General features: G+C 38.1%; 1 protein-coding gene across 1 annotated transcript in view; it reads left to right on the top strand.

Moving 5' to 3' along the window:
- LOC136876443 (collagen alpha-1(IX) chain) overlaps positions 1-16,249 on the top strand; it is a 407,441-nt gene that overhangs the window by 331,997 nt on the left and 59,195 nt on the right. The window contains exons 13-15 of the mRNA XM_067150419.2: positions 3,680-3,831; positions 7,355-7,615; positions 12,791-12,844. Of these exons, the coding sequence (XP_067006520.2) occupies positions 3,680-3,831; positions 7,355-7,615; positions 12,791-12,844 (467 nt within the window). The remainder of the gene's footprint in view (positions 1-3,679; positions 3,832-7,354; positions 7,616-12,790; positions 12,845-16,249) is intronic.

The following is a 16,249-nucleotide window of genomic DNA, read 5'->3' as shown; positions in this document are numbered from 1 at the left end:
AATTCTGGCACTTCGATGTCTCCAAAAACCGTAAGAGTAGTTAGTGGGACATAAAGCAAATAACATTAATTATTATTTACAATCCTAGTTATGTAATCTCTGCAATGAAAATCTTTCCTTATATGAACACTTATGTACATGCATTAATCTCCATGATTTATCATCATTGTCCGACTCGTTGGCTGAATGGTTAGTTTACTGGCCTTCGATTCAGAGGGTCCTGGGTTCGATTCCCGGTCGGGTCGGGGATATTAACCTTCATTGGTTAAATCCAGTGGCTCAGGGGCTGGGTGTTTGTGCTGTTCCAAACATCCCTGCAACTCACACACCACAAATAACACTATCCTCCACCACAATAACACGCATTTACCTATACATGGCAGATGCTGCTCACCCTCATCAGAGGGTCTGCCTTACAAGGGCTGCACACGGCTAGAAATAGCCACATGAGATTATTATATTTACTGTCATTCTATCAACACAGTAATTAAAACTGAAAGGACGTCCCTTTATGAAACAACTTGACTTTTCACCCTGTTTACTATCATACCATTAGCTGTTGTCTACCTCGAAACTTTGTCGAGATCTTTTTGCAGTTGCTCACAATCCTGTAAATTATTTACTACTTCATACAGTATAACATCATTCACAAAGAGCCTCATCTGTGATTCCAGCTCCTCACTCACATCATCTATATATATATAAAATAAGAGTTTTGTCTGTACATTGCTCAGAATTTTAAAAATAATGGTATTTCTGTATCAGTCGTGTCCACAGTAACAAGGAAATGCACTTTTCAATTTTCCATAATGTCTGTCTGTCTGTCTGTCTGTCTGTCTGTCTGTCTGTCTGTCTGTCTGTCTGTCTGTCTGTCTGTCTGTCTGTCTGTCTGTCTGTCTGTCTGTCTGTCTGTCTGTCTGTCTGTCTGTCTGTCTGTACACGCATCACAAAAAACAGCTGAATAGAATTTAATGAAAATCGGTATGCAAAGTCGGGGAATAAGTCGCTACAATCTAGGCTATAAATAATTTTAGTCAGGATGAGTGAAATGGTAGTTTAGGGGAAGGCCTAAAATTTAATTCTCAAATATTTATGTTATTGATGGTCGTATCTTAATGACAATTGATAGGCAAAGTCAGAGAATAAGTCACTATAATCTGGGCCCTAAATAATTGTATTCACGGCGATTGAAATGGTAGTTTAGGGGAAGACCTAAACAATTTCAAATATTTATGTTATTAGTGATCGTATCGTAACGAAAATCGGTGGCAAAGTTGGGGAATAAGTCGCTACAAAAAGGTCATAAATAATTGTATTCACGCTGAGAAAAATGGTAGTTTAGGGGAAGGCCTAACATTTAATTCTCAAATATCATAGTGGTCCTATCTTAATGAAAATCGGTATGCAAAGTCGGGGAATAAGTCGCTGTTATCTATGCCGTAACTAATTGTATTCACGCTGAGTGAAATGGTAGTTTAGACGAAGGCCTAAAATTTAATCTCAATAATATTTATGTTATTAGTGGTCGTGTCGATAAATACTACATAACTCATGTTATGTAGTATTACATTTCCGACCATTTATGTCTTATTGTTATCGTACCGGCTATGATCACAGAGATAATCTTGAATTTGGATTTTTGTTACTAAGTCCTTATTAGTGCCGAGTCACAAGAAAAATGGGCAAACAGAATTTAATGAAAATCGGTATGTAAAGTTGGAGAATAAGAAACTACCATCTACGCTATAGATACTTTTATAAGACACCCTAATATCATATAGTCAAAAGAAAACTACATGTGAAGGCCTGCAATATACAAAACTCATAAAATTGATCAACAATAACATTACATTGACTACTGTTTGTTGTGATGTGTTTGTGTCTTCTGTTGCCACCCTTCTCCGATAGATAAGATTATTGTTGCGTACCGAATATTTTTAAAATTTGCCTTACGTCGCACCGACACAGATAGGTCTTTTCTTAGAATTAGTTTTACGTCACACCGACACAGATAGGTCTTACGGCGACGATGGGATAGGAAAGGGCTAGGAGTGTGAAGAAATCAGCATTGGCTTTAATTAAGGTACAGCCCCAGCATTTTCCTGGTGTGGAAGTGGGAAACTATGGAATACCATCTTCAGGGCTGCCGACAGTGGGGTTCAAATCCACTATCTCTCAGATGCAAGCTCAACTGCGCACCCCTAACCACACAGCCAACTCACCCGGTCATACCAAGTGTAACAGCCTGCCTGAATATTGGCAGTAAGTAGCTGGGAAGTTAGATAACTTTCTTCTTTAGCATGTCATTGCTCTGGTTCATAAATTTTCTGATACTACTGGTACACAACGCACTGGTTCATCATAGCATTCAATCCCTACTCTGAGGCAGTGATTGGAATGAGCAGTGTGCATATTTAACAGAATGATGGCAGAAAAGTGTTCACGGCTCTCTGTGACCTGGTTATTCCAGCTTTAGAACTTTGGACTGTTAGATTGGCACACCGTAGTACTGTTCGCTAAAAGTGAGAAAATGTGCAGGTTTTTCATTTAATCGCTACTTTCCTACTGATGTTTCTGTTATGACCGATGTTGACTTCAGTTAAGAAAACCACAAAGTCAGTTGTTCCGAGAATCCTGTAGCGAAGCACGGGTACATCAGCTAGTTTATCTATATAACAAAACACAGAGGTCCAATAATACTATCTTGTGGGATCCCATCTTAATCATTACAGGTTCTGATAACTCTTCACCTACTTTAATGCAGTGAGTTCTACTTTTGAGAAATTTAGCCACCCATTCAATCGTTTGTCCATCTACTTCTACATCCATCTCTTCTCAGACCCGCACAAGCTTGTTTCTGCTTCCCAGCTTCATCAAGTGGGCGAGCATCAACACTCACTGAGGGGCTATGTTGACAGATAAATTTGTTACTCAATTTCTTCATTGATTTGATATCCAATATGAACAGCTTACAGAACAGAGCAAATCTTGCTGTTCTTATGTGTCTAACTCCAACTATAAGACCCACCACTTCTACAGATGTCAACTTATATACATATATTTTGGGTTCATAGGCATCACACTTTTCTTTTTGAACATCTACTGGTGGGTTTCATAGGTCTGCGTTCTAACAGTAGGGTCAATTTATAAATCCATGAATGAAGTCTGTTGGAATAACTCTCATCACTTTCTGCTTAGAGGATTCATTGAGGGTAAATCCATGTACAGTACTTCTTCATAAATGTTGTGCTGATGTTTAGATCTTTTCATGAAAATCTCCTCACATACCTACCCAATGGAGATGTACACCATCATTTCATGAATAGTGGATGAAACTTGCTTTCAAGTGCATTACTCAGTCTTCCTGCCTGCTACTCAATGTTCAAAATTCTATAGTCAGCTGATCAGAATTTTTCTTTCAAGAACGTGATGTTATCATAAGTCTATCAGATACATGATCAACAATTATTATAATATTATGATATGTATAAACTGAATATTTCATTAAGATAAGGTGTATGTTTGTTTCAGTGATTGATGACCTAATTTCTAGGGCTTAGTATCTATGACAATCAACTCAAGTGCATGTATTTCTATTAATGGCAATAAAAGGAAATTGTACTGGTCTTTGACTCATTAAATTGCTGTTAATGGTCTGTATATATATATATGTGTGCAGGAGAGCGAGGCCAAGTGGGTCTACCTGGTGCTGATGGAGCCAGAGGACCTCAAGGCAGGGAAGGTCCTATAGGACCACAAGGAGAAAAGGGTGAAGGAGGCTTCATTGGACCTCCTGGACTGCAGGGATTGCCAGGGTTGGTAGGCCTGCCGGTCAGTATCTTCATTCATGTTACGGTTCTTCAGAAGTGTTAATCTGTAGCATAAGAGTATTTTTGTTTTCAAAAAATGTAAAAGTTTGAACAAAGACAGTCTGTGTGATAAGACATAAATCCAGATGTCTCATAACTATGGTCACAATATCAACAGCCACATAAAGCCACAAGCTTGCTGTTTTTATATTTTTATGACCACATAACAAGAGTTATGAAGATATCATGGGTTTTAAAGCAAAACACATACTTGTGAGAATGACAAGTTTGAAGGTATCTACAGTCATTCATTGCAATACCTGCCCTCAAATAAGAACTGAATTGGATGGAGCTCAAAGGCATTATGTCAGCTTTTGCAAATTTTCAGGAGAAGGAAAAATCTTGAAAGTTCTGAAAAAGTTGCCTGTATGCATGAGATGCATATGCAGTGTTATACAGTATTTTCCAGGTGCTATATTTCTGTCAGTGGAGAATCGTCTGCCATTTTACAATTATCTTTAAATGGATATTTTATAATGATGACATAATGCCTTTTAGTTCTGAATTTTTATGTTCAATAATCATTTTAAAAATTTGAAGAGTATAATTTAGCATTTATTAGGTAAAAGTCAGTATGCTGTCAATTCAAAACAATTTCTGAATACTTTCTCATCAAGAAATAATGTCATTAATTTAAATATTAAGAAATCTGTGGATTTGTCTTAATCTTCACCACTCACAGTTGTAGGTCATTTTAAAAGTTCATCATCATAAAAGCTCAATGTTCTGGCTCCACATACTTCACTAGTTTCTTAATATCCTGATTTTGTTTAGAATGTATTGGCACATCAATCAATCACCAATGATCGGCATTTAGGTCTTTATGAATTTTCCAGCTAACTCATTCCTGGTTGCCAGCGTTCCACCCCCTTGTGCTAAGTTGGGCTCATCAGTTGGTACTTAGCACACCCACCAAGACACCTCCACGGTATGCACTAGCCATGCGTTAGTTGGAATGAGTTAGTTGGAAAATTTATAATGTCCAATAACGGACCATTTATATTGGTATTATAAATTTACTCATTCGGGACAAAGATTTCAGGTTCCCTATGGGAATCAACATCTATATCATTTAGGTCTTGTTGCTCAGGTGGCAGATTCCCTATTTGTTTACCTAATTCTTTCTTAAATGTTTTCAAAGAAATTGGAAATTTATTGAACATTTTCTTTGATAAATTATTCCAGTCCTTTACTCCTCATCCTATAAATGAATATTTTTCTCTTCGATTCCAACTTCATTTTATGATCTTTCCTGCTTTTAAAAGCTAAACTCAAGTTTATTCATCTATTAATTTCATTCCATGCCATCTCTCCACTGAGAGCTCAGAATATACCACTCAGTCAAGCAGCTTGTCGCCTTACTCCCAAGTCTTCCTAGCCCAAAGTTTGCAACATTTTTGTAACACTTCCCTTTTGTAGAAATCACCAAGAACAAATCATGCTGCTTTCCTTTGGATATTTTCTAGTTCCTGTATAAAGTAGTCTTGATGTGGGTTCCATACCCCGTAACCATACTGAACTGGGGTCTTACCAGTGACTGTCTGCCTCCATAACGTAACGGTAAATGTTATTACCTGCCGATCTCAGAGGCCCGGGTTTGATTCCCAGTACTGTCAGAGATTTAAGAATGGCAGGAGGGTTCATATGTGGTTAAAATGGTACATGCAGCTCACCTCCATTGGGGTGTGCCAGAAAAGAGATGCACCACCTCGGGACGGGGATACAAGTTAACTTTTCCAGAGACTCATATATCCTCTCCTTTATATCCTTACTACAATCCCTAAATACTCTCATAACCATGTGAAAAGACCTGTATCCTTTCTTCACAAGCTCGTTAATGTGATTACCCCAGTGAAGATCACTCCTTATATTAACACCTACATACTTAATGTAATCCCCATCAACATAGCAATTAAAACTAAGAGGACTTTTCCTCTTGGTGAAACTTACAACCTGACTTTCCATCCCCTTCACCATGATACCATTGTCTGCCGTCCATTTCACAACATTGTCTAAGTCTTTTTGTAGTCACAATTCTGGGAATAATGGCAGAGGTTACTTGGAATGAAGAGACAAAGGCTAGAAAGTGTCACTTCTAGCTTATGGATAATATATTCTTAGTCCACCCAGCTTTCACTCTCATACAGCAGTCAGTCTGAAAAAATAATGTAAAGCTAGTTTCTTACAGAATCCCATTGATGGTAACTGTAATTAGAGGATGGTTGTACTCCTCTTAAAACAATCGTCACCACCACTACCATCGCAATTTTGAGTTCATGCATTAGCCTTGTTACACACTGATTCAGTTTCACTCTGTATATTACCATTCTAAACTATTAGCACGTCAGTAAATTTTCTTTCTGCTTAGCCAAAAAGAAAATCCTATTTATATAAAAATGGCATTACAGTATGTAAATTTTGGTTTCCAAATCAATTTATTATATATTTACTCAGTTATTTTTTGCATCTAATATTCACAAGTACACACACACAGAGTCTCATTTTGAGAGGTGATAGTTTGTCTCAGGGTGATATGTTTTTGAAGCAACCCTGCAAATGAAGAGGTACACCACAGTTTTCACAAAGCAACTTCTGATTTAATTTTTTTGCCCTTGAACACTTTGTAGGGCCTGGAGGGGTGTTGTTTCCTCTTTTTTGGTGGAATAAAAATGGGAAAATGTCCCTGTGACTTTGATTGTAAGCTAAGAGGACAGTCCTTCTCACCAGCTGCTATGTTTGTTTATTAATTTTGATGTTGATTAGTTTTAATATATTATTCCTTGCACACTTCATGGGTGTATTCTCAAACAACATGCTATGTGAACTATTGGGAATACACTGTAAGTACATTAAGAGCCATCTCTTGTCTGTCACACAAACTACAAGCATTTGAATATTCAGACGGAACCGTTCCATATGTTGGCTTTCGGTCCAAAATGCTGGCATACGGAACTGTTCCATAATGATAAAGATCAACTATATTAGTACTGTTCCATAAGTCGGCACCAATGAGCTAAGCAGTTTTGTACCTCATGCCTGATAATGAATCCTTATAGTTTCTACACAACTGGCAGGGGCTGCCTGGCCGAGGCGGTAAAGGCGTGCTCGGTTCGCCCGGAAGGACGTGGGTTCGAATCCCCGTCAGGAAGTCGTAAAATTTAAGAAATGAGATGTCCACTTCCGGAGGTGCATATGGCCCTGAGGTTCACTCAGCCTACACCAAAAATGAGTACCAGGGTAATTCCTGGGGGCAAAGGCGGCCGGGCGTAGAGCTAACCACTCTACCCCATCAAGTGCCGAGGTTACGGATAGTGGAAGCCTTTACCTTCCACCCCTCCAAGGGCCTTCATGGCCTGTAGGGAGATGACTTTGCTTTTGCTTTGCTTTGCTTTTTACACAACTGGCATCACTTTACACTTAGAAATACTGATTTATTTACATTCAAATGTATATTCTTTTAAAACTTGAATTGTTTTTTTTATTAGGGTCCTGCAGGAACTCCAGGTACTCCTGGCCCACCAGGGCAAAAAGGTGACCCTGGAGCAGATGGTATACCAGGACTACCAGGAACAGCAGCAGCAGCAGGAGATCCGGGAGTAGCTGGACCTCCAGGACCTCCTGGAGAACAGGGAGAGCCAGGAGATCGAGGATTTAAGGGAGATCGAGGTGATTTGGGTCCACCAGGTCCTCCTGGCCCACCAGGAAACCCAGGGAGAGAGGGAACACCGGGAGAGGAAGGAGAAAGGGTGAGTTAAACTGTTTATTGAGTGAAACATAATGACCATACCACTTTTACAGGGAAATTACAGTGCCTTTGTGGAAGGTATTGTACCATTAACCAGGGAATGCCCAATTGCTGTTATCACAATGTTATTCAAAGACAGTTCATCCTGCAAATGTGGTGCAGAAGACAAACAATGACACACATTGTGAAGAACTGCTCACTTTCACTTAAAACTTTCAATGATGGAGACCCTTCACAGAGTGACATCAAATGTCCAATCTGGACATTACTCTTTACCTATGTATTTGTTGTTTAGTTTTACACTAGTTGCTTATATTTATTTTGTATATATAGTTGTCAAGCTATACAACAACAATAACAACAATAATAACAATAAATGATACCATTATACCATCAATTCAGCTCATGCCTCAACAATGGACTGAATGTATGTTGTCAGATCCATAAGCAATCGAAATCATTCAGGTAAAAGGGGAGGACCTGCCCTGAGCGACAAGATTCAAATATCTTGGCTCCACAGTTGTCTAAGATGGTCATCTTGCCAAAGAAATCAACTCAAGGATAACTGCAGCCTGAATGAAATTGCAAACAATGACAGGAGTCGCTTGCGACCAGAAGATGAATGATCATCGCATATCAAAAATCTATTGTACTGTCATCTGACCTGTTGCACTGTGTGGCTCCAAATGCTGGCCAGCTACAACAGAGGCAGAACCACAGACATAGTAAATAGACAGGCCGCGCCCTACCTTGTAGTATTGGTGCTAGTGAAGCTCAAAACTTGCGGCCGCCGCCATCTTACATCACTACAGATCAACTGTGAACATGTTACTGTTACGATTACTGTGTTACATGCAGGCTTGTTTTATGTTGTTTCTATGCACATTTCACATTAATTTTTTGGAAAACTACTGTGTGGAAGAATATTGAATACCTGCGTAGTGTTTGGATGTGGATTTTCCTATTCACAAAGAAAAAGGAAGGAACAGGAGTTTCAATTCACTGGTGAGTGGATTAAATGTGCTCATGTATACTTCTTAACTAGTTAGTAATGCAATTTAATTTACCATTAACCGGGCGAGTTGGCCGTGCGCGTAGAGGCGCGCGGCTGTGAGCTTGCATCCGGGAGATAGTAGGTTCGAATCCCACTATCGGCAGCCCTGAAGATGGTTTTCCGTGGTTTCCCATTTTCACACCAGGCAAATGCTGGGGCTGTACCTTAATTAAGGCCACGGCCGCATCCTTCCAACTCCTAGGCCTTTCCTATCCCATCGTCGCCATAATACCTATCTGTGTCGGTGCGACGTAAAGCCCCTAGCAAAAAAAAAAAATTACCATTAAAGATACCTAATTATATAGGAGACAGAGATCACTTCCCTCCTATTTATATTTTATATAATAATAATGTCTGCCTCTGTGGTGCAGTGGTTAGTGTAATTAGTTGCCACCCCCGGAGAGCTGGGTTTGACTCCCGGCTCTGCCACGAAATTTGAAATTCGGTACGAGGGGTGGAACGGGGTCCACTCAGCCTCGGGAGGTTAATTGAGCGGAGAGGAGTTTGATTCCACCTCAGCCATCCTTGAAATGGTTTTCCAAGGTTTTCCACTTCTACTCCAGGTAAATGCCAGGATGGTACATAACTTAAGGTCACGACCGCTTCCTTCCCTCTTCTTTATCTATCCCTTCCAAACTTCCCGTTCCCCAGAGCGTAAGGTTTTAGGATGTCAAAAACATATCAGATGAAAAATATCTAATTCCCTCCATGGGAATTTAGAATTTTCCATTCACGTTTTAGGATATAATCAAATTCATCAAAGGCATAATAAAGTAGGGTTTATTGAGCTACCTCAACAAGGCCTGTGTTCAGCATAGCAGGTGAGGCCACCTGGGCGAGGTACTGGTCCTCCTTCCCAGTTTTATCCCTCCAACACAAAGTCTCACACTCCAAGACACTGCCCTTGCGGTGGTAGAGGTGGGATCCCTTGCTGAGTCTGAGGGAAAAACCAACCATGGAGGGTAAATGGATTAAGAAAGAAAAAATAAATAAATAATAATAATAATAATAATAATACTGTTAATACAACACTTGGTTACAGGTGAAGTTTTTGTTTTGGTTATGTTAGTAATTGAATAATAGTAGTCTCGGTCTCTTCTATTCTTTAAAGATATGTTGTAAGGATGTCAAACTTACTGTTAAAATTAGAGTGTAAGGATTAGTAAGCTTGCATGAATCAAAATAGGTATTGGGTTTATTATCACAGAATAGTATTGAATATATCTCAGGATTTGTGGTAGAGTTGTTAGTCAATTCTCTGCAATGTAATACTTGTAAGGAAGTAGTTGTACAAAAAGAACATCCTTATCCATTCATTTCTTTATTTCAAAAATAAGGGTAATCTGTAGATCTATGTTCCTTCAAAATATATTGTTCATATGTGCAAACTTCCTGAGATGTATCTCAGAAAGGATACCTTTAATGGTTTAAGCTCAATCTTGAAATGGAAGATACCTAATGAAGTCACAGTTCAGTTGTATGAAACAAATTTGTTTAGTAGGCTAAGCTCACATGGTTTAGATCTAAACTGAATGGACACGCATGTTTATCACCTTAGACCCTAATAATAATAATACTGTTATTAGCATTATGTCCCACTAACTATTTTTGGAGATGCTGAGGTGCCAGAATTTAGTCCTCCCGGAGTTCTTTTATGTGCCAGTAAATCTACTGACACGAGGCTGACGTATTTGAGCACCTTCAAATACCACCAGGCTGAGCCAGGATCGAACCTGACAAGTTAGAGTCAGAAGGCCAGCACCTCAACCGTCTGAGCCACTCAGCCTGGCTTGCTTTATTAGTGTAATTGCATCACTGTACTTGAAAATACATGTGAATATTGCTGTAAGAGAATTGAATGGAAACAGATTTGACCATAGATTGGTCTAAAACAGGTTGACTATTTTAAAGCATTTGTAAATTGATACACCACTGTTCCTCCATTTTTTTTATTTTTTTAACAGTAAAATAAAAGACCTAATAGGTCTAATTAATCAGTATTATTGTTATAATTTCAATATGATTTTAATTATTTTAATTATCTCCTGTGCAGTATTCCCATTTCAGGTAGCTGAAGAAAAAGAATTTTACCATCTTCACTGTTGTTTTTTATGATAATTGAACTGCCTTGTGGGTGCACTTTCAATTGCTTTCAAGAGAAGTCATCCACTGCAACTAACTCCCCCAGGACAAGACCACTTGTTGACTTTTGTCTGTTACTAATATTGTGGCTGGGGCATCATGGCCATCTCATCAACTGTTGTCAACTTGATGATACCAATGCTAGAAATAGACCCATTTTTTCTCTGAAGATAGTCAGTTTTGACATCAGAGAGCTCAATACGTTGATCTCAGTGGAACTGGTTAACAGACCCTTCTTTTTCTTCTTCTTCTTCTTCTTCTTCTTCTTCTTCTTCTTCTTCTTCTTCTTCTTCTTGTTGTTGTTGTTGTTGTTGTTGTTATTGTTGTTGTTGTTGTTGTTGTTGTTGTTGTTGTTGTTGTTGTTGTTGTTGTTGTTGTTTGGGCCTACTGAGGACCACGGGGCTCGTTTTGACTCCTTGTGCGGATTTTATTATTATTATTATTATTATTATTATTATTATTATTATTATTATTATTATTATTATTATTATTATTATTATTATTATCCCACCTGGTGGCTATGATCATTAAGGTGTCAAGTCTGTATGGTCTGACACTGCGGTTAGCCAGTCAAAAAATAATGTCACCATCAGAATGTTGGCTGGCAAGGTAGGGGAGGTGGTGGTATACAATTTCTAATCACTAGATTGCATGCCAAAAGCCTGGATTACGCTTTTGATGGTGATTTGTCCATTGGATGGGGACGTTAAGTCTTGAACAGACGCTTTGGTGCTGTTTGACATGAGTAGGCTCTGTGCCAGCACTGGGTTTCACCCTCTCCCTTCCTACTATCATACACCACATAATTTATTGCATCTCAGAAATTCCTCTGATGAGGTTGATGTCAGAAAGGGCACCCAGTCCTAAAGACTCGCTACAAAGTTTCATCTCACTTCATATCTGACCCTGTAAAGAAATGGGACAAGGGTTGGACATAATACATTATTGTTATTATTATTATCATCTTCATCATCATCATGAGAGCAGATTGCATTGAAAGCTTGCAATGTAATATCATGGAGCTTGAAAAAGAGGTGCAGTGAGTATGATAAGAAAATTAGTATTTCCAAGACTAAATTAAGATCAGTTGGGAAGAAACCTAAGAGAATTAAATGCCAGGTAGGAAATACAAAATTCAGAACAGGTGGATCATTCTACGTACTTACAATGTGTATTCTTCCAGAATTGCAGCACAGTAAGTGGAAATGAATTAAGGTGTATCAAAGCTATTACAGTGATCAATAGTACTCTGTAAGAAAGAAAACATTTCTTGGACAAAACTATCTTTACCTCAGTCTGTTTTCAAACTGTCTCTGTTGTACGAGTGGACTCAGGATATCTTACTCATAAGCTGGAAGTAACAGATATGAAGTAGTGAGAATTATTGCAAGTGCAAACCTGTGGAAACAATGGCAAGAGGATAGTTGAAATGATGAGATAAAGGCTAAGATACAAATGAATTCAGTAGATGAAGCTTTCCACATAAACTGCCTTTGGTAATTAGTTTATGGGAGGTGAATAGAGGAGGATAGGTTTCCTATGAGAATAACAGACTCAATTATAGAACGTAAGAGGAAGAGAGAGGCAATGATGGTTAGACTCAATTTTTAATGAGATTTCATTATACAAGGTGTAGAACTAAATTAGGCCACAGATCTAGTAGCAAATAGAGGATTGTGGAGGTGTGCAGTTAATTTACAGTGGCCTGCAAACTGAATGACTTGACAGTCTAGAATGAAGATAAACTAAACTCTCGCTAATCCAGCCTCTCAGTCATCCAGTCTGTTGTAGAGATCATTGTATTTTGGCATCCCTCTGTGCAAGGAATGGTTGTACTAGTGAGAATCATGTGTATTATGATAGATTTATCAAAGGCTGTGAAGAACTGATCCACAGTATTTGTAATGTACAACTTTGTAGAGGTAATTTTTAATTTCACAGATTGTTAACTGTTTACTTTTGTAACTTCTTGTTCCACAGGGTCTGCCTGGCCTGAAGGGGGACACAGGACCAAGAGGACCTGAAGGCTCTGATGTAAGTTAAATATTCATTGCATTTTATCATTATTATTACTTTTGAGCAGTGGTGGTTCATGAAGTTTGGTGATAGTGATTCACATTTTGAAAATTTAGACACACACAACTTGACTGTTCCACAAAAATTTGCATGATAGAGTCTCTAGTTACAGTATGGTTTTATGATGATGAACTTAATAAGAATATGTGCTCAAAACTTGTGGAATGTATGCCAAATTGTGTAAAGCAACTTATAAAACAGAAAGGAGGACATATTAACTATTAGCAAAGATTAAAGATATGTGTTAGGTGAATAAGTGCAAAAGAATATAAAATGTGTATGTTATTGTCATGTTCCGATTAATATGCATAGGACTGTAGGTTCAGTGGTTCACTGTCAGTAAGAGGCCACTTATTCCCCTGATCATTATTTTCTCAAGGCTAAAATCAAGAGGATATACTGATTTTTTGTTAAATCATTGCTAATAATTCATACGAATTATTTGTTTAAGTGTTCTTATGCTAAAGTGACAAGCAGGAAATATGAATTTGTAGACTGTAGAAGTATGCTGGAGAGAAGATTGTCCATCGAATTACCAAGAGTACAATACAGGGCTTAACACTAGAATGGCTGGCTCTCTGACATTCTTAGAATGGCTGCGGTGGTAAAGTTGACCGCTGTATTGAAATTTACTGTTTAAAAAAATTGTATGTCATATTTTAAGGGCATGATTTGTCAGGAAATCTTTCCAAACTATGCCATCACTATGCTTTATTCACTATTGTTATACCACAATATGGAACTTTACTCTCAGAATTACATTCATTTGTCCAACAGGGTGGACTTACAAGTGTTTCTTGCTGTGATTAGCTACTTGACATTACACTTCACGTACAAAACCTCTTTCTTGATCTTGTCCGGGCATTTTCCGCACATAGTTTTGTTACACAATGAGCACACACCCATTGTTCAGTGCCATAACATTGTGCCATCTGACATTGACATATTTTCATTGTGATAGGTACTTCCTTGTTGCCTCGTGACATTTCTGGATCATGGATAAGGCTTGCTGCCTTTTGTGGTTTCTTCCTTACATATGAGTCTCCTAGTTCCAGAGCCACCTGAAGCAAAAATGATCTTCAACCAATATTCTTCTCAGTAACACCTGTGCATAGAACTTAGGCATTGATCCCTGCAAAATCTAGCATATTGTAGAAAACCTGAACAGGTCAACATCGGGATGGTGCTTTCATTGTGTAAAAGCAAGCCATTTGATCTACTATATCTTCTCTGTATTTTGTTGCATTGTAATACTTACCGGTATTTGTTTCAGGCAACTTCTTTTTGTGACTGCTATCTACACTTACATTTGGATGCAGCATACTCAAAATTATAACATTCTTTCATTTCTTCCCTTGATACACAGTGAGAGTGGTGTCACCAAGCTTCAACACTGAGGTGTTATATAACTCTGCATTTGAATTTCTCACTGCGTCTTGAACTTCTCACTGTGATTTATTTACTGTACCCTCAATACTTCTTGCTCTCCTCTCTTTCAGTTTTTCTGGAAGACTCACCAATGTAAAAAAATGTTGCCAGTTGTTATATTTCTTCTCTTGTCCAGGAATGGAACAACAAGATGTAGAACTACATTCTCAGATAATGTCGGGCCAGCTGGTCGTAACTTGTCCTTTTCGAGGTAGGGAAACACATTCAAGATGTATTTTGAATTTACATCCATGTTGACTCAGAATTTGGGGTTTGATTGCCATGAATTGGATGAATCTACATCTGCTTTTACTGTAGTATGAAATAATTATTCATCAATACTGTACAAATGTTCACATATGGCTTGTAGTTATCTATTAAATTATTCCAGACCTCTGACATAAGCACGAACTTAACATTCTGCAGACGCTCTGACCTTGTAGATTTCATGTTGAAACACATAAAATGTAAAATAATCTCAACTAAAGAAAGTCGACTGATTTTCCCTTCAAACCATATTCACCACAAGAGTAAAGTAATGCAATAAATGCATCCAACTCTTCCAGTGAAATGGTCCAGGTATTGTCTTGAAGTATCCTCCTAGCCTCTGCCTCAATCTTGTTGGGGTTTTTTTTCCCTCATTGTGACAAAGAATCTCCTGCTTACTGAGTCCTCGTTCAGGACAAGACATGCTGCTCCTTCTGGTATACAAGCACCAGTGTGTGATAACATTGGATTAGATGCGTATATTTTCTTGACACGGCATAATCCCAAAAGCCTATACACTATTATGTCTATAAGTACGGGCCATGAAAGCATTAATGGCAACAAGAGTAGATTTGTCAATCAACAACCGAAAAGCACTTACTACATTATCACAAACACTGCAGTTAGCAAATGCCATAGGATCACAAGCTTCATGTAAAATGTTCTTTTCAGTACATTGTTGAAGTGGCACCAACTTCAATAACATCCCCTGGTAAACCATCACGAGCAATCAACTGATTGTTTATATTGTTCACAGAGAGTGTATTATTAGCTTCAGCGAGAGCTGACAACTGTTGCTTTACTGAGGTGCTATATAATTCAGCATTCAAATTTCTCACCTCGTCAGGAACTTCTTGTTGTGATTCATTTACTGTACCTGCAATACTTGTTCTCTCTTTCAGTTTTTCTGCAAGACTCCCCAATGTAACAAAGTTGTCAGTAGTTAAAATCATTTGCACTTTTAACTGGAAAAAAGACAGAGAACTATTTTAGCAATATGACAATTATCTCATATCACTGGAAAAAAAAAAGTTTTTTAACTAATAAAACAACAAAAGCCATATGTGAAACCCTACAACTAGAACAAATTAAATATATAGGTGCAATATCAATAAATCACAACATATTACATCATGACTTTTACTAATCTGACTTTCCTGTACTTTGGATTGCATTAATTTCATTATCGCACTCAGTGACATCATTACTATCTGCACTTTCACTCTCAGAATCACTTTAAATTGTAAATAGAATGTATTCCAGATCATCGCTGTCTGCTGAATCATTGTATTCTTCAGGACCAGACTAATTTTCTGCAAAATTTTGCAGTCTACAGAGTATCTCCTGCTTACTGAGTCCACGTTCAGGACGAGACATGCTGCTTCTTCCGGTACACAAGCACTAGTGTGTGATAACATTGGATTAGATGTGTGTATTTTGATCAGCATCAGGACCATTGATTGTCCTGTGATGGGCACATTCATTTGTACAGTTATAACAAAGTGCCATGCTCCATTGTTTTGTATAAATCTGCATCATTATTCTATAAGAAGGTTGTAGTTCAAACACAACTCTGGCCATTCTAGGTAGGTCTATGATTTTTATTCCACTGCTTCAAGTTTTCAGTCTAAATAAAACATTAATGAGAAGAACAGCTAACTACAGGAG

Source organism: Anabrus simplex, chromosome 6 (assembly GCF_040414725.1).
Source record: "Anabrus simplex isolate iqAnaSimp1 chromosome 6, ASM4041472v1, whole genome shotgun sequence".
NCBI classification, from domain to species: Eukaryota; Metazoa; Arthropoda; class Insecta; order Orthoptera; family Tettigoniidae; genus Anabrus; species Anabrus simplex.
This window is presented reverse-complemented; position numbering and strand designations above follow the sequence as displayed.